Source organism: Opisthocomus hoazin, chromosome 17 (genome assembly GCF_030867145.1).
Source record: "Opisthocomus hoazin isolate bOpiHoa1 chromosome 17, bOpiHoa1.hap1, whole genome shotgun sequence".
Classification (NCBI taxonomy): Eukaryota; Metazoa; Chordata; class Aves; order Opisthocomiformes; family Opisthocomidae; genus Opisthocomus; species Opisthocomus hoazin.
Genome location: NC_134430.1, coordinates 3,781,418 through 3,806,849, shown reverse-complemented (window position 1 = coordinate 3,806,849; position 25,432 = coordinate 3,781,418). Strand labels below are relative to the sequence as shown.

At 55.4% G+C, this 25,432-nt stretch overlaps 1 protein-coding gene across 1 annotated transcript in view; it reads left to right on the top strand.

Annotated features, from left to right (window-relative positions):
* The first annotated feature begins 533 nt into the window (after positions 1-533).
* Positions 534-25,432, top strand: part of RUNX3 (RUNX family transcription factor 3) — a 38,359-nt gene continuing 13,460 nt past the window's right edge. The window contains exons 1-4 of the mRNA XM_075437874.1: positions 534-794; positions 1,766-1,922; positions 6,122-6,226; positions 24,388-24,552. Coding sequence (XP_075293989.1) covers positions 534-794; positions 1,766-1,922; positions 6,122-6,226; positions 24,388-24,552 — 688 coding nt within the window. The remainder of the gene's footprint in view (positions 795-1,765; positions 1,923-6,121; positions 6,227-24,387; positions 24,553-25,432) is intronic.

Sequence of the window (25,432 nt, the reverse complement as noted above, 5' to 3'; positions counted from 1 at the left end):
AGCCACCGGAGCCCCGACGTGCGCCCGCCCAGCCGGTGGGGCGTGGCTCCCCGAGGCCACGCCTCTTTAGCCATGACCACGCCCCCTTTCTCTCGTGGCCACGCCCCCTCGCCCCGCCGGAGCCGGCGGGTGGGCGGGGGGAAGGAGCCCCTCTCCGCCGTCCCATTGGCGCGGCGCCCCGTCCGTCAGGGCGCGGCCCGCCCCCACCCCGGGGGCCGGCAGTAAATACGGTACCGGGCGGCGCGGCTGACAGTTGGGAGCTGGTTTCGGGGCTGCCGGGGCCGAGGGGACCCGCCGCGACGGGACGGGGCTCCGCGCCGCTTTTTCCCCGGGCGGAACCACAGCGGGTTGGAATCCCGGGAGGCGGGCGGGAGCCGACACCTCCGCGCCCGCTTTCCCCTCTCCCCTCCCCGCCGAGGACGGAGCGAGGCAGCGCAGGGTCCGCCCGCCGCCTCCCACCGCCCAGCCCCGCCGGGCCCCCCCTCCTCATACCCCCCCCGGGCCGCGGCGGCTCCCTGACTCCCGCCGTTGTGATGCGTATTCCCGTAGACCCGAGCACCAGCAGGCGCTTCACACCCCCCTCCACGGCCTTCCCCTGCGGTAAGATGGGCGAGAACAGCGGGGCTCTGGGGGCCGCGGCACCGGGCCCCCGGGTTCGCCCCGAGGTCCGCTCCGTCGTGGATGTACTGGCCGATCACGCCGGCGAACTGGTGCGCACCGACAGCCCCAACTTCTTGTGCTCGGTGCTGCCGTCCCACTGGAGGTGCAACAAGACGCTGCCGGTCGCCTTCAAGGTAAGGCGGGAGCTGCGGGGAGGGCTGCCGGGGGGTCCCGGAGGCTCGGGGGGGGCCGGCTCGGCTCCGGGGTTGCCCTTTCCTTCCCCCCCCCCCCCCCCCTTTTTCCCCTGACATCACCTTCGAGGGAGCGCGGTTTATTATTTTTTAATCAAGTCTCCGCGTTGCCCCGCGGTCACAGCATCTTAGATATTCCGTACAGTTAGGAGCTCTCGGGCGACTTTGAAGTTTAATGAGAGTGGAGGTTAATTAACCTTCCTGGGAGAGGGAGGGAGAGAGGCAGGGAAGGGAGATGTAATCTCCAAAAAGAAAGCGAAGAGCTGAAGCACCGGCACCGGGCTGCGCTGCCCGCGGCCGCCCGGTTCCTCTCCCGCCGGCCGGGGAGACCCGACGGGGCGTCCCCGGGGGCTTGGGGGGGGGGGGGGAAACGGGGCCGAGGGGAGCAAACCCCCCCCAAAAAAATCAGCGGGAGGGGGGGCGGGGGGAGCCGGTCAGGGCGGCAGCGGAGTCCCGGGGAGTCGGCGGGGGGGGGGGTTGCAAGCCGGGTTCCCCCGGCCGTCCCGGCGCCGGGAGCTCGGGGTGCTGCTCCCCGGAGGGGAAGGGGGGACGGGGGGGTCTCTCCTCGTCCAGCCGAGCGCAGGCTTCGCGCTCCCCTCCGCGCAGCTCCGGGCTCCCGGTCGTTTTTGGTTTTATTATTTTTTTCTCTAAATAAAACAAAATAAAAGCGTAATTCCCCCCGGAGGAGCCGAGAGCGGGCTGACCCCCCCCCACCCGCCCCGGGGAAGCCCCTCGCTCCTTTTCACCTGCTTTTTTAGCTCATTTTCCCCTTCCCCCTCCGATTTTCCAGCGTTCCTCGGGGGCTCGCGTTGCTTTTGGTTTTACTTTGGGTTTTTTTGGGGGGGAGGGACCGTAGGGCAGGTTAGCTCCCACCGCGGTTAATTTTAGCCTCAAACCCTCTCCCCCCGCCGCAGGTCGTGGCCCTGGGAGATGTCCCCGACGGGACGGTGGTGACGGTGATGGCAGGGAACGACGAGAACTACTCGGCCGAGCTCCGCAACGCCTCCGCCGTGATGAAAAACCAAGTGGCGAGATTTAACGACCTCAGATTTGTCGGGAGAAGCGGCCGGGGTAGGTACCGCCCGCGGGGTGCCCGGCCTCTGTATTGCGGGGTTTGTTTTAGGGGGGGGGGGGAAAGAAAAAAGAGTTTGTTTTATTTTATTTTAACGGGGTATGTCTCGCCGGCCGGTGGTTTCGTTGCTGCGGGCTGGGGTTGTCACGCAGGGAGGTGTCGAAGCGGTTCCCGAGCCCGGGACGCGGGCGGGATGCGGGAGCGGCTCTGCCCCGCTCCTCCCGGGTTTTTGCGGGGTTTTTCCCCCCCTCCTCCTCTGCCGAGGTGTCGGGAAAGGACGGTGCGGGAAAAAGAAAAACCCCAAACCCCCCCGAATTTCTCCCGTCGGCGGGTCTGCGCGTCTCCTCCGCGGGCGAGCACCCACCGGGAGCTGTTTCTGAAATGGTGAAAATCCAGCGTTTCCAGTGAAAAGAATCCTCGGGCGCTGGGCGGGGAGGGAACGCAGCGGGCTGGGGTGCCGAAGGGCTCGTTCTCACCCGGAGATGCGGCGCAGGGCAGAGCTGCGGCTGCTTTTTTGGGGGGGAAAAAAGTCGTTTTCTCCACGTTCCTTGTGTGGAAAAGCGGGAGAGAAATTGCGCTTCCCGGCCGTAGAGGTTGGCTCCATCATTTAGCTTTAAGCGGAGCACGCTGCCGGCTTCTTCCAAACAAACCTCAAGGAAATCGGGCTGTGCCGACCGAGGGGAGAGAAATAAATCCCCCAAAAAGCGGGTGTGGGGGGCAGAGCCCCGCCTGGTCTCTCGCAGCCGCCTCCTCCCTGGGTTCCAAAGAGTAAAATCAGAATTTCAGCATTTCATCCCTGATAAACGCCGCTGAGTTGTTCGTTTAAACTGAAATAAGAACGCTGTATTTTAATGGCCATATGGCAGCATTTTCTCCAAGGCTTCGAATGTGTACATGCAATGTCAGATATATTTTGACTTCTCTGCATTAATTAAAAGCAGTGATGTTAGGAATTATTTGCATGTAATAACTGTTTACTTGTTCCTCTTTATGAAACTTGAATAGTTTACATTCTTTCATACATTTCCTTTTTCCTGTTGGCTCCTTCTCCCTGTTGCAGTTTCTTTAAAACTCTCCACTTAACTGGTTGCAGGTTGATGGATGGAAAATGTTTTTCTTTTATGAATTAAGCTTTTATTTCTGTAATCAATTATTCTCTTAGGCTCGTTTTCTTTCTGTGTTTTTTTTTTCATCCTCGTTACACAAATTTCCAAGCTGAATGCAACCCAATCTCAGCTTGACTCTTGAATTCATTATTAACTTTCCTCCTCTGCAGTCACAAGCTCTGGATTAACAGTAGTTTACAGTCTCGGAAAGCACTTGGGTGAATAATCTCCTTCCTCGGGCAGAGTACTGGCAAATGCTCATTACAGCAGTGGAAACACCTCCACTGCCTCTGACAGAGCAAGGAGTGTAACCGAAGTGCTGATTCTGAAAAATTTTTCATTCACATATTCTTGTGGGATGAGACTTTGTGATATTTGCAGAGAAATAACCCCGTTGGGGCTCCCTGGGGCTGCGCCCCGCGGTTTTCTCGCAGCATGAAGCGTGCACTTAGTTCCCGGTGTCCGGCCGTGCTTTCCCAGCGAGGGGCTCTGCCGGACCCATTTAGCGTGAAAAATTGTTTCTATCGAATTTTTGTTGGGAGTGTCGCGCTCGCTTTCCCTTGTTTGGCTCAGTCTCTGAGAGCCCGGTGCTGAGTTCGTTTGTTCTGGCAGAAATCTGGATTTGCTGCGAAACCGTTGTGTAAACGTTTGTGTGAAGCTGCCGTGCGGACGTGTGCGTCTGTCAACGGGCGCAGTCCCCCGTACGTCTGCCCGAGCTGCGGGAGCCCTGTGAAATCAGCAGCGGCCAGGCTCTCGCTTTGAAAATATGACTTGGACTGGTTCAGAATCGGGCATTTTTAGTGTTAATGTGGCTGGGATCGTTCCGGCACTGGGAGCTGGGAAGAGCAGGTCCTTCCCCTCTCCCCTCCAAAATTACCATCTCCATGTGCGAGACAAAAGGGGGGGGGAGAAGGACCAGTTTCCCTCTGTGCTCTGCTCCAAAAAAAAAAACCAAAACCCTAAACCCCCAACTTTTTTTGCTCAGGTTGAGCTGTATGAAATGCAAGCCAAGGCCAGCGGCCCCGCCGCCCGCCCTCCCGGCTGGAATATCCCCCCGCAGCATCCCACGGAGCCGTGGGTGCTCCCGAACCCACGCGGGAGCTGGGATCCAGCCCCACGCAGCCGGCGAACCGCGGCCGCCGCAGAGGTGCTGGGGCTGGGTGGGAAAGAGCAACCTCAGCCCGGCTTCCCGAGAAGGCGGGAAATGAGTAAAAATGATGCTGAGTAATAATTGTCGTTTTCGATTCATGGGAGGATTTTTGAGAGCTGTTAATGGAGGCAAAAATGGCCTGGCCGGCTCCGCGCTGCGGCCGTCCTCCCTGGAGAGGTGTTTGAATCTGCAGCAAGCGGGGGGGGGGATGAAATGCAGGGAAGCTATTTCACATGGAGAATAAAAAAATGAAAAATAACAATAATAATAAAAATAATAATCGGATGTGGTAGTAAGTCGAGAAGCCGGGTGTGGAGCTGCTGGGCTCGGCTCCCCAGCGTGCGGGAGGGTTGTGTGGCCGCACGCCGCCAGCTCCCCGCATGCAAACCGAGGGGCTCCCTCTCCTTCCGCGGGATTTCCTGAATAATCGCTCCGAATAATCCTCGTCCCGGCAGAGGTTTTGCCAACAAACACTCGGCGTTGGTTGGTTTTTACGTGGCCGTGCAGGCACCCAGGAGCCTTCGCGCTCCGCGGGCTGCGGTAGCTCGGCTCTTCCGTGCGGGTTGTCGGCACGACCGTTTCACGGAGGGTTAAAATTGTATTTGGGAGGGTAAAAAAAAAAAAATAATTCCCTTTTGTGCAGAAAGTGAGCTGGTTTGTGAACTGTTCAGTCGTGTTTTGGTAGCTGAGGTAGGGCAGGATTGATTGCTGCCTGCTTTTCTGCTTTAAAGCCAGCATTCCCCCCCCCCCCCCCCCCCCCCCGCTACCATAGAGAAACTGTCCCACCTGGGATAGCTGCATTGTGTTCTCAGGAGGAGATAATTTCATTTTCCCATTTATTCTTTTTTCCCTTCTAGCTGTGTAAATACAGTTTCCTTTTGCTATGGGTGTTCTCAGATCCAACCCTGCAGACAGGCGATGGTCGGGGTCTGAAAACCCCCAGTTCCTTTAGGGGGAGAAAGGGAAAGGAGGTGGCTTCTTACTGTATTAATTTGTGAAATAAATGGCGAGGGGCTGTTGCATGGGCATTTCCAGCCTGGTTCCTGCTGGGGTTTATACCTCTGAAATACCACGGCGGTTGCTCTTGGGGGGGGTTGGTTAGAGCGGTTTTGCTCCCTTGTGTGTGCAACCTCTGTCCTTTACCTAAGGGACTTCTGAATCTGGGGAGGCTGCGGGAGAGCGGAGGCCATTCCTGGGGGGACTGGCGCTGTGCACAGCGCCGGTCTCCCCGGGAATGGCCTCCGCTCTCCCGCAGCCTCCCCATCGAGTGGGTGATGGCAGCCAAGACTGGGCAAGGAGAAGGCAGATGGTCTGGGATGCCAAATTTGGCTCCCGAGAGCTTTTCACTGCTTTACTCCCTCTTTTTAAAAAAGAAAAATATATATTTCAAGCTCACTGCTTCAAAAACAGCCCATGGGGCCAAAGCCACCAGGTTCCCCCAGCAAATTCCAGCACCCATTGCCCGCAGACCGATGCCATCTCGCCCGATCTCTCCCGCAGGAGCATCCCATGGGCGCCAGGACCCACTGTGGAGGGGGTCCCGCATCCGGCGCTGCGTTTTAGGGCTGGGTTCCCTTGGGAATAGGGGAAAGAGCTGAGCGGGAAGGCACCAGGAAGCTGCTGTGGGTGGAGGGGTCGACATGGGGACAGGGCAGGGGAGGGGAGGACAAGTGACTTTTCCATCCAGGAAGGTCCTGGCTCCTGCTCTGAACCGGGTCCAAGGCGCTCTCTGCTGCAGCCAGCTGAACCCCAGCGGGAGCCAGCCGAGCTTTGTGTCTCGGCAATAATGTCTCATAAAATTAAATGATGTGTGTGTTGGAGTTCGGTGGATGTGGATATTTGTGTCTGAGCTTGCTCCAGCAGGAGCCTTTTGCTCCCACAAGACTGAGCCCATGTGAATATCCTCATTTATTTTTATTTTTTTCCCCTCTACCTTCCTCAGGAAAAAGCTTCACCCTGACGATCACCGTGTTCACCAACCCCACCCAAGTCGCTACCTATCACCGAGCCATCAAAGTGACCGTGGACGGACCCCGGGAGCCGCGAAGTAAGTGACGTGTTTGATCTGGCATCGCTGAGCAGCGCGGGGGGGACGCGGGGGGCCGAGCTGGCCGTGGTTGAAGGATGCAGGATGCCAGCTGGGCGGAGGTAACGAGACGGCATCGGCGTGGCCGAGCGAGCACCAAGAGCGCGCGCTGTGGCGGGCACAGCTTGGCTGCTTGTATTTTGTTTTATTTTATTTTCTCCGCGTGTCCCTGCTGCTGGCTTGCTCCGCCCGTGCTCTGGATCCCGTCACGGAAGGGAGGTTTTGTAGCTCCGGTCCTCGCGTGGTTGGGGCGCGGGGAAAACGCTTTGGGCTTTGACAGCAAAAACGCAGAGGATTCGGATCTGGAGGTGCAGAGGGCGTTTCGGGGCGGGGGTTGCACAGCCAGAGACGCCGTGCCCAGCTTCGGAGGCCGACTTGCTGGTTATTAAACTAAAAGTGTTTGCAGGTTTCCTCCTCGCTGTGCTTTTATTTGCCCGTCTGTCCGCATGGCCAGGGAGAGCTCGCGGAGCACCTTCCCCTTTTGGTTAGAGCCTCTTTCGCTTTCCGGTCGTCAAAGGCTCCGGCTGGCAGCGCCGGCGGCCGCGTCGCTTGAGAAAAACCAAAGAGACGATTCAACCGCAGAAACTGTGTTTTGATCGAGTAGGTTCTCCTGGGTGCGGGACGGTGCCTCTTGGTCGAGGGCGGCTGTTGGCGAAGGCGGCTGCGGACGGGCCTCGCTGGGTTGGGTTTCGGCGTCGGGCTGGTTTGAGCTCACCCTGGCATCACCCGAGGAGTGCGGGGAAACACGCCGGTGCTCTCGGGCGGAGGAGTTTCCTCTTTCCAGGAGTATTATTTGCTCTGTGCGACCCCCTGTGCGGTGGGACCTGGTCCCCCGGGGCTTCCATCTTTGGCTTTTTGCTCTGGCTTCGCCTTCCTGCTGGCTCAGCACCACCCCGGGGACGATAAAGCAGAGTTTGTTCGCTTTGCGTGTGAAGCTGTCGGTGCCCAGGTTGAAGGGAAACGGTTTGATCCTTCTAAATATGCTTTAGAAAATATTTTCTGTTGCTGCTGTCGTTGGGCCATCGGTGCCCCTTGATGTCAGGCCAGGCGGAGGCTGATACCTCGCCGAGGGGGTTTTATTTGCATCTGGGTTTGTTGGGTTTTCATCCCTCCCCTTATTTTTATTTTGGAGCGCGAGAGGCTTGACAGGAGCCTGTCGAGCTGCCGGGCTGGATTTGCAAAGCCGGCAGCCAGGCGATGCAATGCTGTTGGTTTTTCTTTCAAGCCAGAACCACCAGGCGGGTCCCTGTCGCGGGGCTGCGGCGAGCACGCGTGGGTCGCGGTGGGCGCCGCGGGCAGCGGGAACGGGCTCAGCCGGGGCTGGGAGGGGACGGCGGGCAGGGGTTGGGCAGGGGATTTCACAACTCCTCCAGGTCAGGAATAGAAATCAGGTCTCCTGACTCCTGGCTCAGCCCCTTATCTGCAGCATCAGATCGCCTTTCTAATAATAATAATAATAATCAGGAATACATAAATAATAATACAAGGCGAGATAGTTACTACTCTTAGCGTCTGGTTTGCTCTGACTTCACTGATAACCAGCGCTCGCCAAACCCCCGCTGAATCACACCCGCTCCTCCTGAATTTCAACATCTCGGCCGATCGCTCCCGATCTTTAATTTAAATTTTCTGATGCCAAGGTGAAGGCTCGGCAGCCAGGCGGGGAGCTGGTGGGCTGCGCCGTGGGCACGCTCGCTTGGGCTCGGGCCATGCCTTCTTTTGGCATAATTAGGCAAAACCAGAGGATGGAGCAGCTTGCCCTGGCTCTGGCTTGGTGTGCCCGAGGGATGCCCTCCCTGGGACGACAGCCCAGGCTGCAAGGTCAGCAGTTTTCTGCTTTGTTTTTTTTTTTTTTTCCGCTGATTTGTAGACCTCAAAATGTTCGTGCCGGAGGTGTCGGCTCCCTGAGGAGGTCTGCCTGGCGTTTACTCGCTGCTGATGCCCTTGCCTTATGTGGACCCCAAAGATCGATCTCTCCCTCATCCCTGCACCCCCACAGCCCATAAATTGCTGATCAAAGGAGTTTAGACCCAAGTTTTTTGGGAGATTTTTTTCAGATTATCACAGAGCTGTTGGCAGCACAGGTCATGTTTTGATTCCCAGTTCGACCCTGGGGCTTAAATTCATGTTTGGTGAAAATCCAGCATCTTGCACTGGAAGAAAAATATTTAAAACCCCTCTTTGCCACACTGTGTTGGTTTGCATTTTCTAACGAACCTGTAATTTAAAAAAAAAAATTAAATCATGCCCTTTGCCCTTCCCTCCCTGCAGTCCTCTGCAGAAACCCTTAGCGTGGAAATCCTGGCTGCGAAACGATCCGGGCTCGCTCGTGGAAACCCAGCGTGGTTTTCCCGGTTCACCTGCCCCTGGGTGGCTCTTGGGCATAGCACCCCTGGGTGCCCCGGCGCCTGGTAAAGCCCTGGTGATCGCAGCCTTTGGCCAAAGACGATGGCTCGCGCTGCCTTGCTTGGCTTTGGGAGGTGAGAGCTACCAGCAGGAACTGCAATTTTTATGTCTGTATATGTATTATATATATACTTTTTTACATAAATATGTGTAAATACATATATGCATGTCTATATGTGCATAAATATATGTACATGCATTAAAATATATGGGGGTTTTTTCCCCTTCTTGGCTGAAGTGTTGCAAATGAGTAGGACAAGGGCGTGTGTTGGCTGCTGCTGGCTGGGGCTGGAGGCTGGACGTGGGGCTGGGGAGGAGCTGGTGTGAGCGGGCAGAAAGCTTAGAGTGGGAAGAATTGGCCATTTGTCTTGGTTTCCTGGGAAAGCCCTGGGCATCGTCTTGTCAGATGCGGCGAAATTCTTCCAGCAAACGTTCTCGTGGGGTTTTTTGGGTCAGAAAGGCAGCTGGGCTCCACGCCCCACCTCTGAGCATCCCATTAATCCCCCGCCCCTGTCCCATAGCTTCATCTCAGCAATTGAGCAAGTCTCTTAACCAAAGCGGCGCCCAGAAAAACTTCTGAGGAGTTTGAAATCGAGCCGAGTCGGGCGAGAAAACGCAGGGAAGCGGGTGCCAGCCAGAGCCCCTTGCAGGGCTGGGGGGCGAAGCCCGGCTGGGAGGACCAGGGGAGCTGCCCCACAGTGTTGAAGACACCCAACCGCCCTCGTTTGAAGGCTCCGCAGCCAAGCGAGGAGCGGTGCCAGGGGCTGGTAACGGCGATGGCGTTGGCCGAGCCGCTGTCCTGTTGCGGTCCCCGAGCAGCCCCTGCCAGCTGCCACGCAGGCTCCCTCCGAAGTGCCCCGCTCGCTCGCGCCGAGATGTTTTTTTTTTTTTTTCCCTCATGCTCAGCCTCTTGCTGCGCTAGATCTGGAGCGAAAAAGGACATTTTTTCAAGTTGACACCTTCGCTCTAAACAAATGGCGCAGCGGGTGCCAAGTGTTGACATACTTTGTACAAACAGGAAGTAATAAAATATTTGAACTTCCTGTGGAATTTCCTTCTTTTTTTCCCCCGTTCTCTACAGCTCTTTATTTAGCGAGAGCCCGGCTCGGCCGAGCTGCAGAGCCCTCTCGCATCCCCAGCTGCTTGCAAAAGGATCCACAGGAGGCAGAACATGGGAAAATGAATAGCTGGAAGCTATACAGGGGTGTTTCGTCTGTTCCTGGGTGAATGGGAGCATCTCCAGGGCCTCCCCCTTGCACCCACCTGCTGGCCGTGTTCCCTTCCCCTTCCCACTGCTCTCGCCTCCCCTCCACTGCCACTTCTGCTCTCCGCTCCCCCACTGTCCCTTGCAGCCCCAGCCCCTTCTTGCCTATCTCCCGGGAACTCTTGTGCCAGGTCCTTTTTTCCTTTAAATGCCTTTTTTCCCCTTCAACTCTTTTCTTGCTGCCATTCAGTCTTCATTAGCTTCTCTTCCCCCTCTATAAACCCCCTTTGCCCTTCACCCCATGTTTCTGATTTGTACCCTGTCCCTGATGTCCTGGCACTGTGTTGGGGATGAAAGGGAGACCAAGATGACTTGACCACCCACCCCAACCCTTGTGGGGAAGCACATCTGTACGCAGTCATGCTCCCCTGGGGTAAAAACCATCCCTCTGGCTGCGAGCAGGCAGAGCACCCCATGTGCCGGTGCCTGCAAGGTGGGAAGGGGGACGAGGCAGCTGCGCCGGGACGCACGGAGCCCTCTCCGCTTGCGTGGCGAGAGCTTGGACCATTTTGAGTGTGAAGTCACTTTGAGATTGAACGCCGCTTAGGTTTGGGTGAATGGAGCTGGTTTTCTTTCCCCCCCTCAGCAAAGACAGCGAGTGGAGGAGGGAGGGGGTGCTGGAGGGAGGCACTGGGCACTGCAGCATGGACCAAGCTGCTCTGACCTTGCAGTTCGATGTTCTCCTGTCCTGGGCTGAATGATGAGGTGGAGGGTGAGGAACGGAGGGTGATAGCTTGGGTTTCCATGCCTAAGGAGCAAGGGGCAGTGCGGTCCCTGCATCCTTTCTTGTCATCCGCTCGGCCGCAGCAGCAGTGCGAATGCTGACCAAGGGTCCAGTGGTGGTTGTCGGTATCTCCTGCCCTGCTCATTTCGGGGGTGTGTGTCAGAGATTCGGTGCTTTCGGTCATGTCTCTGCTCGGTGTGACCACGGTAAACACCAGGAGGGTGTCTTCATCCTGCAGCATCTGCTGGCTTGGGCCGGGGGGAGGAGGGGGCTTGTGGCTGGGCTCCCGCAGCCAGGCAAGAGCATTTCATATCCCTGCTCCATCTTGTCCCTGCAGGGTTTTTCTGGCTGGGCCCATCCTGCACAGGCACAAATCCCCTCCATGGCCACTTTTCTCCCCAGAAGGCTCTTTTCCCCTCATGTCCCATGGGGTGGGAGCGATGGGGCCATGCTGGGAGCAGTGCCATCCCAGAGGGGACAGCCCAGCGGCCACCGCTCCAGCTCGCCCCGAGCACCCACTCCCCCCTCGCGTGGCACGTAGCCGGCGGGTGGGAAGGCTTCTCACCTCCCACGGCTCTGAGTCGTTTCCAAGAACCGCCGCTTTTTGCTTTCGTATTTTCGAGATCCTCAGCTGGGTAAGGGTTTCCCTCCCCGCCTGCCCCCCACGCGCGACGTCAGCGCGAGCCGCAGCCCAGCCCTGCGCTTTCAGCTGGGAAATGGAGTTTGGGGTCTGCAGAGGGTGGAAACCCCCTTTTGCAAGGCGTTAGTGGCATCTGTGTCCCCGGGGTGCTGGCAGTCAGTGGGCACGAGGCTGCAGCTTGGGTGCCAGCTGCTGTTGAGCAGCCCAGGCATTGGAGGCTCTTGGTGTCAAGCATGGGGTAAAAAGCAAAAAAATGGCAAAAAGATGGACTGTAAAGGGGAAAATCCTGTCTGTAAATCCAGCCTGAAGAGGGCTTTACCACTGTTAACAGCAGGGGTGGCTGCAGGAGGGTGCCCATGGCCCCACTGGAAGGGCATTGCTTCCAGCAAGGCTGGTGAGCCCAGGAGGCAGCCGGGGAGAAGGGGTTGTCCTGGCGCTCGCTGGGGATGACACACACCTCGCTGTGGCTTCTCCATCCGTCCCGAAGCCGCGCTGATAAAAGCAGCGCCCTGAACCGCCCCGTCCTGCGTCGGCCCCGCCAGCCCGGACACACCTCGGCACCGCTGCCCACACCCCGTATCTCACCTCCGCCATCTCGGTTCTCATCCCACGCCCAGCGCCTCGCCGGCCCTGGCTCCCTGAACCCCGGCGCGTCCGCAAACCACCCTGAAAAAGCCTTTCTCACTTTTTTTTTTTTTTTAATTTAAGGTGAATCTGAATCCATTTTTCTTGAGTTCAGAGAGTTTTTTTGCCTTTTATTCCTAGCGGGTGCTCCAGTTTGAGGTTAGAGAGAAAAAAGATGTGCAGGACCGTGCTAGCAAGGCAAGCCATCCCCCTGCTACCTTCCTCGTTCCTCGTGGCTGCAGAGGAGTCTGAGATTTACTACCAGAAATACCAAAAATGAAAACTCATTTTATTCAGGGAAGAGAAAAGATCTGCAATATTCCACCCCATTAACCAGAAGAAGCTCTGCAGAGCCCCCTGTATGATGCTGACAACTAGAAATTGCCTGATAAGATGATGCTGCCCTAATTTGAGCCTCCCATCCTGTCCAGTTTGACCCGCAGGTTTAGGGCACGGGGGTGGGAGGCCGAGCGCCTGGGATTTGCATTCCCCATGAGCTGCGTTGGGAAGCGTCAGTGCTTTAATTCGGACGGTTGCACGCGTGGAGTCGGTCTGTGCGTGTCCCCGCGGCGATGTCTCTCCCTGTCACCATCTCTCCTCGGCACCGGGCTCGTCCCCAAACCAGCTCCGCTCCTCGCAGCCCCCGAGCGCAGCCGGGCCGTGTTTGTCTGAAGGCGAAGGCAGCTTGCCCAGAGCCGAGGCCGTGCTGGGGCTGGGTGAGGCTGAAGAGCTGAGTCAGCCCCTCCGTGCTCGCTGGCAGCAGCGCTCGGGTTTGGGTTTTTCAGCGGCGGGAGCTCCCCCGTGGCACGACCTGCCAGGCTCCTGTTTGGTTCTCCTGGGGCACAACAGCCCTGTTCAAGCTTGATTCCTTTAGCAATAATAGTATTTTCGTGCCTTCATGGCTTAAATGCCATCAAAAGTACAAGATGATGTGTTTAATACATTGCGGAGTTGGTTATTTCCTTGCTAACTTTTGGGTTGTAATGTCTTTAAAAGAATTCATGGTTTCTGGTGAGATTTCTGACTCATTGGTATTTGCTTGTAGCAAAGAGCATCTCTTTAGGGCTTCCCTCGCTTGCACAGTTTTGGGGGGAAAAAAGAGAGAGAAAGATGAACCGAAAATGTTCCCGTTACCTTTGAGAAAAGTGACTGATGGCTGAATTCACCCGTCAGACCCCGGCCGGGCTGGGCACTGTGCTGCGTGGAGGGGAACTTGCCGGCGCTTTTGGGAAAGGCAGCGCCGCTCTCAGGGAGCGGGGCCGATGCCGGGAACCCCACGGCAAAGCTGTCCTTTGCCCCCAAGCCCGGGGGGGATTTTGAGGCCAGTCTGGAGGTGCTTTGTCACTTGGACCTGTGCTGTGGGGGAAATGACGTCAAGCTACACTGTGCTTCACACGGGGAAGGGGGGGGGAAGAAAAAGGTTGTCTCATGGTTTTGTTATGATTCGAAGCAGCTTTGAGAGGAGGCGGGGAGCTGGAAGAGCTCTGCAGGGCTCGGGCGCGCTGCGGGGAGGCTCGGGGCGATGCATTGTGGCCCTCCAGGATGCCAGCTCCATGGGTCTGGATGGTGAAAGAATATCTATAGCTCTCCCGTTGCCCAGGGCACGGGGAAATTGGGATCTACCGAGTGGCAGATGTGGGTGCGGGTCAGCGAGGGACAGCCTAAAATAGCTGAGGATGAAGACAAGGGGCAGTCAGACGGGGTTGTGGGGTGGGAGCCAAAGAGGAGCAAGGAAGGGCAAAATGATGCCCTATTGCCATATTCCTACGGGCAGCTCTGGGACCCCGCGGCCTGCAGCATGCCCAGGGCGGTGACACCCCGTGTTTGCTGCTCCTTTTACCCGCAGAGGTTTGGTACGGCTTCGGCAAGCACTTGGAGAAGGGATAATGAGTTACGAGAGGGTCTTGCGCTTCTCAGAAGCTCGGATGGAGACCCAGGACGGGGGCCGCGTCGTGCCAGTATTGTAGGATTTCAGATCTTTATCTTGGCAAAAAGGCTTCCTCGTGGGGATGGGCAAAACTTGAACTTGAGATGTTTCTGTAATTAAAAGCAGGCTCAGCGCTGAAGTGCTCCCGTGGGGTGATAGTTTGGGGTATTATTAGGATCTTTTGTTTTATTCTCCTGCTTGCCCTTAGCTAGATATAAATACACAGACATTTCCCAGTTTGCCTGGGAATGGAGGGGGAAGAGAATGGCAAAGAAAAAGGAAAAAAAAAAAGAAAAAAAAGAGAGCTAAATCAATCAAACCAACAAGTTAGTTTAAATAAATACATGACCTCACAACTTCCTGGACAGTTGTCGATGTAAAATTGCTGTAATTTGTTCTAATTTAAAATGCGGTGCTTAAAACACTGATTTCCCACTTCTTGAGACCTGTCCCCGTCCCTGGGGAGGAAGAGGAGGAAATCCTGAGTGACCCTTTCTCGCTTCCGTATTAACTCTCTGCTCTGGACGCGCTGCTGACGGATGTTTAAAGAAACCCTGCGGGCTCCGTCCGACCGCCCGGCAGCTTCGGCATCTGGCTGGTGGGGGACCTGCCATGGTGCTTCCCGTGGTGGCCCTTGGGCGTGGGGGGATGCTGCTGCCCAGGGACGTCAGGCTCATCCCGGCCGTGCTCCAGCCTCCGTGGGTCTCTGCTGCTCCCTTGCGCTGATCCAGCCCCACAGAGGGTCCAACCTGGAGGGGCGAAAGGGCTTTGGATGTGGTGTAGGCTTTTTGGGGTGCCCTGAAACAAGGCAGGCATGGGAAATCCTCAGTGGGAATGCCAAGGTACTTTAGTATTTTAGTTTTATTGGTGTTTTCTCTGCCGTCCCTCCAGCTGCTGTTGGGTTGTTGGTGCCTGGGATGGGGCACTTGCGTGGACGGTGCCCAGGGGCCCCGGTCACCCCGCGCCTCCTGCACGGAGACCATCCAGCCCACCCCACGCTTCCCTGTCCCCTTTGCTCTTTGGATGGAGACAAATGAAAAGCAAACGCTGGCCGGGGCCAAGGGCTGGGCGGATGGCACGGCATCAGTGCCATCGCTGCGTGCCCCACCAGGCAGCTCGAGCGGGGCACAACGCATCGCCCGCTCTCACCCTTCATCTGCCAGATCCCTTAAACACCTCCCCAACGCCCCGTTAACCGGGGCCTCTGCGGCGAGCGGCTGGGTGGAAGGCAAAGGACGAGGTCAAACCCGCATCTCTCGGGGCATGGAGGAGACCCGCGGGCAGTGGGGCGGCAGCCAGCCCCGGGATGGGGAGGGGTGAGGAGACGCCGGCTCGGGGCTCCCGAGTTCATGCAGGAGCCCTTGCAGATCGGTACTTGCTGCAAAGGAGGGTTTCTCTGTTTGTATTCCCATCACTAATGTGTTTTGATCCCAGCGGGGAAATTTGCACCCTTTGGTATCTGCCCAGACCGTCCAGGGCATGGTTTTCTTGCAGAGGCAGTTTGGGACGGCTGTTGATACATGCATCGCAAGCAATTATGTTAAACTGCCTCCTCCTCTAATTTCTTATAGGCGCTGCTATCCAGTTAACCCCTTCGGGGTCCAATCCTGCAAAGACCAGGCGAGGGGGAGGCAGGGCTCAGCTCTGGGACGTGGATAAAAATCCCTCGGGGAGAAAAGCAGCCTGGCACTGGGGTTTCTGTGGGGTGGGATGCGCAAGACCCCCTGCCCCACGCGGGACCCTCGGCGGGGCATGGGGACGCCCGGGCGCCGGGGGCTTGCGGAGCTGGGGAGAGCAGAGCGGGGACAAACGTTGCCCAACCGCGCTCAAAGCTATGGGTTTGCATCGCCAGGGCCTTTGGTGCTACAGCTCGAGGCTGTAATCCCGGCCTCAGAAGAAGTATTAATAGAGCAACCGAAATTATATGGGCTCCAGTAAATTCACTCCTCTAATTATTTTATTTGCCGCATATAGTGTATTCCACCTCTCGTTTTGTAATCACCTGGTGCGTAATAGCTTTGAAATCATTTCACTTAGAAACGACCAATATATTCTAAGCAAAGCAATATTGGGAGTCAGAACAGGTAACTTATTTTTGCTCGCATTGTACAAAGAAATCTTTGTTGAAATTGGTTGCAACACCTCCTGCTTTTGAAAGCTTTGGGAAAACCCCAGGGCACGATTCTCAGCTGGGATGGAAGAGGCATACCCGCTCCTGCTCTGGCTTTGAGAATAAATCGGAGTCGGAGAAGTGGCCACTGCTAGTGTACTTGGAGGAGATCAGGCTGGAGCGAAAGGATCCTCTGGTGGATGGGGGGTGTTTGGAGAACTGTGTTTCATTGCAGGCTCCTTCCAGAAGGATGTCAGCGGTATTTCGATGCCGGGTGCAGGGGCAAATCGTGCCAGGTGCCATACAAATAAAGAGCAGAAGAGATTCCTGCAGGGTCCAGCAGCACGGCCCGAAGGGAGCTGTGCAAAGGGACGAGCGGGCTGGGATGGGGCACAGGTGACGGGAGATGCCAGCACTAAAAAGGATTATTTGTGAGCTTTGTGGCAAGGACGTTGGTGAGCTTCACTCCTTCGCAAAGGGACAATGTTTTGCCCTGTGCCTCAGTTTACCCATTTGTAAAGCGGGGCTAACAACCTGCTGGGCAGCGGGTGATGTGGGAGCGTTGCACACATGTGGAGGTTGTTGTTGGTGAGGGTTTATCATGCTGGGACTGCATGGATTGCAGGGTTATTAATGCAATGTGGCCCTGCTTCCCTCGGGCAGGATTTGCAGGCTCACGAGGACAGCGGGAAGGGTGACGGCTTGGAAAAGAGGGGGGGGGGGGAAATAAAGGCAGTGCTAAAAGGCAAGTTTCATTTCAGGGAAGACAACAGCTAAAAGACCAGAACTATCAAACAAAACCACAAGATCACATCAGATGTCAGGGCAGGACACATCTTCTTTCTCCCTCTCGAAAGGGCTTATCAGTGCAACCAATCACTTTAATGATGTGGCAGAGGGAGGAAGAAGATTTGACTCAGAGTGAGATGAAATTCAGTTCCTAAGACCCTTCTCTTCCGCTGCCGGAGACCAGTCACCTGTTCTGCAGTCAGCCAGAGATAAATCATATCCTGCAGCGGAAGGTGCTGAGACATGATTTTGCATTATTTTATCTTACACTTTCCAGTGAATCTATGCACTGTAGTGTGAGGTGGGGGGGGGGGGGGGAGAGGGGAGGAAGAAGAGGGACCCAGCAAGCAGAGAGCATCCCCGGTGCCCACCGCAGCCTCCGAGCCCTTGCACCGAGGACGATGGCGGTGGGAAGGCGCTGAGCAGCCGAGCCCCACGCTGCCGTGCCTCTCCATGCAGAGATTCCCAGCCAAGCACGTCCCGAAGCTGCGTGCAGGAGCAGGCAGCAGCTCAGCAGCCCAGCGCCCACAGCCCCGGAGCCCAGCGCAGCCCCTCTGCCTGCGGTTAGCCTGGGCCCAGCTCTGCTTTTCTGGCTTTGGAGGAGCAGCGTTGCGGAGAGGATTAAGGGTGCCGTGCAGGTAGCGTCGCTCTGGGCTCCTGCGTATAGCGTCGCGCTGTGTGCGCTGGCAAAGCTCGGCGGGAGCTGTAATCATCCGACATACCAGCCAGTCTCTGGAGATGGAGCTTGGAGCTCAGGCCTGGGATCGGGCAATATTAGCAATCAAATGTCAGGGCTCAGCTCCAGCTCTGTCCTAGGGCAAAGGGGAAACCCAGCACTCAGCATCCTCTAACCTTGGGAAAGTTTGGGTCTGAGCTGGGTTGCACTGTGCTACCGAGAGCGCAGGACCGGCTGGCAAAATGCTGCTCTACCCAGCCCGCTGCCGCACAGCCCCGCGGCACCAGCTACGTCTCGTATCCGTGAGCTGTACCACGGCGCATTCCTTGCGCAGGTCTGAACCCAGCAGAGGGTCCTCCCCATCCTGGGCAGCGTATCCTTAACCAGTGTCACCCAAAGGAATTTGATGTGCTTGCCCTAATGGAACAGGTTGTTAACTGGGAAAAACCAGCTATACTGGTACCGCGCAGGTCCCATTGCAAGTTGTTAGATAGCAGGTATTAACTCACTGTAAATTGGCATCACTCCACTGATCTGCGTAGTGACAGCTAATGTATACAGCTGAAAATCTGATCTCAGAAGTGACTGAGGCAATACCAGCTGGAGGTACTTCAGACCTGTCTGCTTCCTCCCGAGCACCCGGCTTCGAAAGCTTTGAATCAGGGATTTTGCCTGATTCCATGAGAACTGGATCGCAGCCCACGAATGAATTTTGCCTTCCTGGAAACGGGACCAGCTGCAGAGAAGCCGGTGAGGCTGGTGGTTTTTGTGCCCTGTTACGAAAGCTGCTGTATTTCGGGCAGATGTGCTCCGATCTGCTGGTTTGTGACACGCAGGGTGAAATTTTCAGATCTGAAAATCAAAACTTTGAAAACCCACCTAATTCACCCTGCAGTCTCCGAGTCAGATTTTCAGAGCCCTTTCAGGATGGAAAGATGCAGGGGAGCACTTGCGTGGGTTTGCAGCAAGGTGTGAGTGGGCTGAATGCTTAAACCCAATGAACTTTATCCACTCTGCTGCGGAGAATGTCTCCAGCTCTACCTGTGCTGTGAAGTGCTTCAAATACTTTTGCAAATCCAGAAAGGCTCGGTCTCCTTGCTGAAGCCCTGGGAATGGGGTGCCCGTGTCCTTCAGGGATTTGTGCTGAAGTTGCGTGGAAATTCGGGCGTGATGTTCCTTTTGATCTGAATGTGGGCCACGGCTCTCGCATCCCAGGAGCTTTTGGAAATGCTACCCTAGATTTCTGTTTAAATATCTGAATTAATGCCCTGCTTTGTTTTCCTTCCAGAAGGCTTAATTCTGGGGTCTCCCAGTGTAATAGAAGGCCACCACAGGATTTATTGGCAGCTGCCCTGCTTGCAAGGCCTCCCAGCGCAGGGTGGGCAGGGAGAGAGGCAGAGGCAAAGTCAAGGGACTAACCCGTAAGTGAGAGGAGATTAGGGGCTTGCAAAGCCAGCTAATCAATACCAGGCTGCCTAGAACGAACATCTCTCCCGCTGCTGGAGCTTCAGACAGTAAAAAACCTACTGTAAATGCAACATATCTCGGTGCTTCCTGCCAGCTGGCCGGGAGCCAGCCTATTTCCTTCAAAAAGAGGGATATTTATTTTCATCCTTTTAGAGGCAGCCAATTCATCTCAGACCACCACCAGCTAAAAAAGCTTTATAAATTAGCAGCCTTTTTCTTCCTTAATTTTCTCCCCCACCCCCTTAAATATTATTTTCCTCTCGTTGTTCAAGTCGGTGTAAATCCTCTGCCAGGACATGCGAGCCGAGGCGCATTGCGACACGCTCCCCTTTCTCTCCAAGCTGGAGAAAGACAGTAGCGGTAGTGTCTCACGAAAGCCAGAGGAAACCAAAGCAAAGCCTCGCCGTGACTGATTCTCTTTCCAAATGGCGTAAGCAGGCCAACTTCAAACGTGTGAATAATGAGTTATCTGTGCTTGACTTTGTTAGGCAGCAGAAGAGACGGTTCCTTCTAACATTTTCCTCCTGCTCCCTCCTGTGAACTTCTCAGCTTCAACTTTTAGAAGTGGGCTGAAGTAGCGCTGGCACTTGCCGGCTGCTGCCACTCACTGGAGCTCGGTGAAGATCTCCGTCCTCCTCCGTGGAGACGTCATGTTTGAGTCCCTTCCAGCTGCCGGTGCTGTGGGCAACCTGGTTCCCATCTCCCCCTGTCCTCCCCTCCCTTTGCTGGCCATGGGGCTCCAGCAAATTCTTCCTGGCCGGGAATTTCCCATGGCAAGTCTCGAGCTGGAGGTTGGTTTCCAGGGAAAACGTGAGGGACGGTCACGTCTTGTGTTATAGGTGTGCAAAGATGAAACCAGCCCAACATCTGCTGTAAGGGACAGGCCTGCGGTGCCCATAACACAGGCATTTCACATGTGGCTTCTTTCTGGAGCACATGCTGGGACTTGATAGTCTAGCCGAGACTGGGAAAAATTTCAACCCTCTGTAGAGTATTGGCATGTCTCTCTGAAGTACCTATTTTGAGGGCTACAAGAGGGATTTGAAAGGTGTTTTGCACATTGAGCTGGAGTTTTATCCACTGCTGATTGCTTTCTTGTGGTCCATTCTCATGGACGTGTAGAGACTGAGGCACTGGGTTGTGTGGCATGGCTGCTCCTGGTGAGCTCCTTCTCGGCTAAGCTATGGAGTTTGGGTGCTAATGTTTGAGCAGAGCCTTGGGTGAAGGATGGTAGGAGCTTGCTGGTGGGATGCTTGAAGCCTTGCTTTGAAAGTGGCCACTGCGGCTGCTGATGGCTCTGCTCGAGCTGCTGCCCCAGCCCACGCCACCGTCTCCTGGTTCTTGTCTTCTCCTCAGCGGAGTGAAGGAAATGATCTGCAAATGTGTGTGTTAATGAACATCCCCCCCCCCGAGCTGAAACACTCCGCGTTTCCTTCGCTCCAGCTTGCCGCCAGCGTTTCGCAGCAAGACGCCTGGGGAGGGCCAAGCCACTTCCCACCATCTGCTCTCCCGTCCTTTGGTAGCACGGGGCTACGGCAGAGGACGGGGACGAACGTGACACCCAAATCCGAACCCGCCAAGATTGGAGAGCGGGCTGTGCAGCCCCTTGTCTCTCCCAGTTGTAACCCCATCTGCTCTAAACACAGATGAATCAGGGAACCGGGAGCCCCAGGCACTCCAGAGAGTATTTTTTCAAATCAAATCTGCCAGCTCTGACATTTTGGTATCACTCAAGCCATGAAGTTCCCGGAGCCCCTTCCTAACTTTGATCAACTTTATACTCTGCATCTCAGTGATCCGGAGAAATAAGCTGCTTTTGGTGAACACTGTGGATACCCCCTCGCCGCCTGGAAACCCCATCCAGGTCCCAGCTTCGGAAGCCACATCAGGTTGCAGACTTCTAGAAGGAAGAGCAGGGTCTGTTTGGTCTTTGAAATGTTTTAATGCAGAAAGCATGTCTTTAAATCATAGATTGGAGGGGCTGAGCTCCAGTGCAGCACACACTGTTTCACTGTCTGCATTCCAAGGAAACACCCAAAACTTCCAGTGTGCTTCTTATTACTGGCCGAAAGTGTCAAATTCACATCGGCTCTTCCAGCTGGGAAGTGTTCAATGGGATTGTTTGTTTGACATGCTGATACAGATCTTGTTATTACATCAGGATCGTAGGTGATCTGTCAATGTTTACATCATGTCATATTCAATTTTGGAATTAACTGATTTGGAAAACCAACTCAGCATTAAAACCCTTGCGCTGTTGACAAGAAATGCCCAAGGTCAGTAGCTGCCATCATTTTATAGTACTAAGGGCTGTTGTTTCCATGAATATTGACCTGGAAGCCAGTGCTAGCACAGCTGGAAAGGCAGTGCAAAATCTCCAACCCAACACCAGGTTTCATGCCCCAAAATTCACAGGTCGGGATGATTAAGACTTCTCAGACAGATTTCTTGGGATGAGGTCTGGAGCTGTTTGAAGTCGATTGAAAATCCACCCACTGGCTTCGGGAGGCTTTGAGTCAGTCCTCGGGTTAAGCTAGAAACCACCTTCCTCTTCTCTAAGGTATGAGCTATTGTTCGCTTGACGGCGTTGGTTTCCTCTCCATGACAGCTGTGGGTAGATGGGGAAGGGCTTTTAATGAAGCCAGCCGCTGCAGAAATTAAAAAGCTCAGGTTGTTCTGATGAAAGAAACCCATTAATAGCGATTCTCTCTTGCGTGACAAAGTCTGACGTCCCTAGCTCAAAGCGACAAGCGGCAGGAAGTCCTGGGGAGACAGCCTGTACCAAAGAGGGTTGGCAGCCCAAGCTGGTGGTTTTTAACGCATTCGCTGCCTTGTTTTATACAGCTTAGCGCTTCCAGGTCCCACCTGTGGTGATGGGGTGGGATATGAACCACAGAGGGTCTAGGAGAACCAGGAAGGTTCCCACTGTAGCTCTCCTCTGGGTTTTCACTCCTAAATGAGCCCCTGTGTTTGCCTTGACTTATATTTGCATCGAATTTTCTACTTTCTTTTTATCACAATAGCTTTAGGTTTTGGGAGGTTTTGCTGGTAATTGCTGGGTCTCCCTGCAAACCAGCCCCTTTTGGAGGGTGCACGTACAGCACTGCTATTTACATGAGGCTGAAAAACCCCGTGGGGCTGTGCCCTCGTTCAGACAGCACGGGGACCGGAGCATCCACAGTGCAGCACGATGCAGCCACATGAAGCCCTCAGTTAAGCCGTACAGCTGAATAATCCTTATAAAAACATTATCAGCATTGAGATCTCTTGATCTATTTTTCAGGATTTTCTCTGTCACATGCCAGATACTACCGCAGGGTAGGGTTTCAGCTGAGATAGAGGCAGAGAATTTAATTTTCATCAAATTTCTGTGGAACTTGGTCTTTGAAGTTCTTTTGGCTTCTCTGCTAAGCTCTGCCTGAGAAAACTGGTTAAAGGTAAAACGTAAACCTATTTTTCTTCTTCTGTGCTCAGATGTATACTAGAATAGTAGAATGTGGACCAAAACAAGACCCCTCACTGCACACGGTTTCTCCCGTGGGGAAAGCACAAACACCACGTGACGGATGCTGCTCACGTCTCCGAAGGCCCTCAGCTAACACAGAGGTGCCCGAGGTCTAGGGACGCACAGAGGTTAGAAGGGATCCTTTCTGGTGTTGATTTGAGATTTCCTTGGTTTACTTCACACAGCAGGGAAAATACATTCTCAAAATATCGCTGGGTTTTGCTTTCTGTTGGGAGCCCTTTCTCACCGAGTTCTGCGCTCTGGCGGCAGCACGTTTTCACTCGATCTGGAGTTTTGCACAGCTGCGAGCCTGGAGATTATAGAGTTTGGGGGGGATAGTGGGGCTCACCTGGATGTGGAGCTCCCAGGGGAGGGTCAAAGCCCCTCAAAAACTGTGACTGGGGTCGGTTTGCTGTTGGGGTACCCAAGGAGCGACGCTGTGGCAGGGAGCTCGGCTGGGAGCACGAGGTCCCCTCCGGAGCTGATGCTGTCCCCTCCCATCCAAGCCATCCGGCGTCTCTGCAGGCAGCCTGGCAAGTGCAGCCTGAGCACGACGAGCCAAGCTAATGCGAGATCAGAAGAGATCAGACAGCAGATTTAAAGAGGGGGAAGTCTGGGGACTTTCTGTGACTTTGCTATAAATTGACACCGAGCTCACGCTGCGCAGATGTGAGGGGGGAGGGAAGGGGGGATGCGAGCAAGAGGTGGCTGCGTTTTTCACCTTTTAAATGCATCGCTTTTCTTCTTAAAAGCCGCTGAGAACTGAGCTTGACTTGGTGGATGTTGGGCCGTAGGGCTGGATCTGATAAAGCCCAGCTCTCAGAAGAGCTGCAGAAGGGTTTCTTCCCAGCTCCCGTCCTACCTCCCCGGCATGCCTGCACACCTCCAGTGCCCCCGAGCTCTGCTCTCATTTACGCCGGGATGAGGCGTTTGCCACCTTGGGAAGGTCCTTCCACGGCAGGTGCAAAGAGCTGCGGGTGTTGCACGGCTGTCTGGCTGCGGCAGGCAAATAGCGAGGAGAACCCAAGGTCTGAACCCGGCACCGATGTAAAACCGAAGCAGCTCCGGCTTCTCTGGAGTCCCTCCAGCTTTGTGCGGGTGTAACTGAGACTGGAATCTGGCCCAGAGAGAGTGAAGCCGTTCGGTGATGATTAATATAGTAAAATGCGAAAGTTATGTATCAAGTGTATTTCATGCGCCTCTTGCCTCGGGACAATTAGCATAAATTTAATAATTATTGCCCTGTTCCAGCAGCTGCTACCTAAGGAGCAGGGAGTGCTTTACGAATGCTCATCAGCTGCTGCCCTGCCTGGGGGAGGGAGGTGAATAGTCTCCCCATTTTACGGGTAGGAAAAGAGGAACAGAAAGAAGCAAAGTGAGAAGGCTAAGGTGCGGTGCCATGGCCGGGCTGCTCCCTTCCCTCCTCCTGCACCTTCTCCAGCCCAGCTTTGCTCTGGCCCTGTTGGTTGGGCAGAGCTGAGGAGGGGGCTGGATTAAGATGAGAGTTTCTTCTTCGTGCGCGGAGCAAGCGCTGTAGAAAATACTTAAATTTCAATGTTTCCTTTGCTGGTTCTCTAATCACCGCCCTGCCAGGAGATGGGGTTTCTCCTGCCTTGCACGTACGCGTTCGGAGTGAGTGAGGGCTGGTGGAGGCTGGTCGCTCGGGCACGGCACAGGGCATCCTGACCCTGGTGCCCGCATCCTGCTCCTCGATCGGACGCAGACTTACCGGATGATCTGGGGCCTCCCGCACGGGTCAGTCTGCGTCACTTCTTCGATGAGCTTCGTCTGTCTGAACCGTGAGCTCTTCCCACGTGTGTGTGCCGTGCAAAGCCCCCGGGGAGCCGATCTCCGCTGGGGCAAATCACACATTACCCCTGTGCGAATAATAGCAAACCGCGAAGATGGAGGCTGTGCTGGCTTTGTTTAACCAAGGTGCGCTAGCCAAAGGGTAACTGATTAGATATCAGACTGTCTTATCGTGTTCCAGGGCACAGACAAAAGCTAGAAGACCAAGCCAAACCCTTCACCGACCGCTACGGGGAGCTGGAACGGCTGCGCCAGTCCATGAGAGTCACCCCAACAACACCCAACCCCCGCGGATCCCTCAGCACCCCGAGCCACTTTGGGTCCCAGGCTCAAACTCCAATACAAGGTAACTGGCTGGGTGCCCCAGCCTGGCGTCACACCCCGAACCCTCGTGATCCCAACACGGCCGGGCAGGGAACAGAGCCATCCCGGCCAAGCAAGCCTTCCTCCAGTCGGTATTTTAGGGCTGGAGTCCAGCTCTCCCCTGGGTAGGAGCCTGCGGGGCAAGCCAGGGAGGGGTTTGGTTGGGTTTCTTGACGCTGGAAGCCTTTCTGCACCCACTGAATCAGCAGACGGCTGCTGAGTCGTAAACCCGGGCGATTTTGCCCTGTGCACCATTAGATACGGGGTCTTAGGGAGAACCGAGCAGTTTCAGCAGGAGCGCGAGGGAGATCAGAGCAACGTACATTGAATCCAGGAGCTTCTTTGACATGAAGGCACCCGCGTAGACAGTTAAGCATCAGCTAGAAAGGGTGTATTATACTTTACATGCTAATCCAAATGGTTTCTTATCTTGTTGCATTGTGTTTATGCCAAGTCTGGTGATCCATCACCCAGCTCCAGCATAATTCCCCGCACGTATGCACACCTGCATGGGCGCACGCGTGCGCACACACACAGACACACACACAGAGGCTTTACTCTTCCCATATTTGCCATCAGCATAGCTGCGCCCTCGGGCGCTCCCCGTGAATCTGCATCGTAGCTTGTTGCCAGGAAAGAGGGAGGAATTGCCACCAGAGTTACCCGAGAGAGGTCGGTCTGCTAATTCCCATGCATCGGAATTTCAGCCCCGAGCTAAGCCTTGCATTTGAAAATCTCCAGCTGCCTTGCTGCTCCCGGCTTTCTGCACCGCTCGGCACAGCCAGCCGCCACCACGACGTATTGAGAGCAGCCGTTCTCCTGTCCGCACGTGAAACGTGCTCCTTTGCCGTGCGTTTTTCATC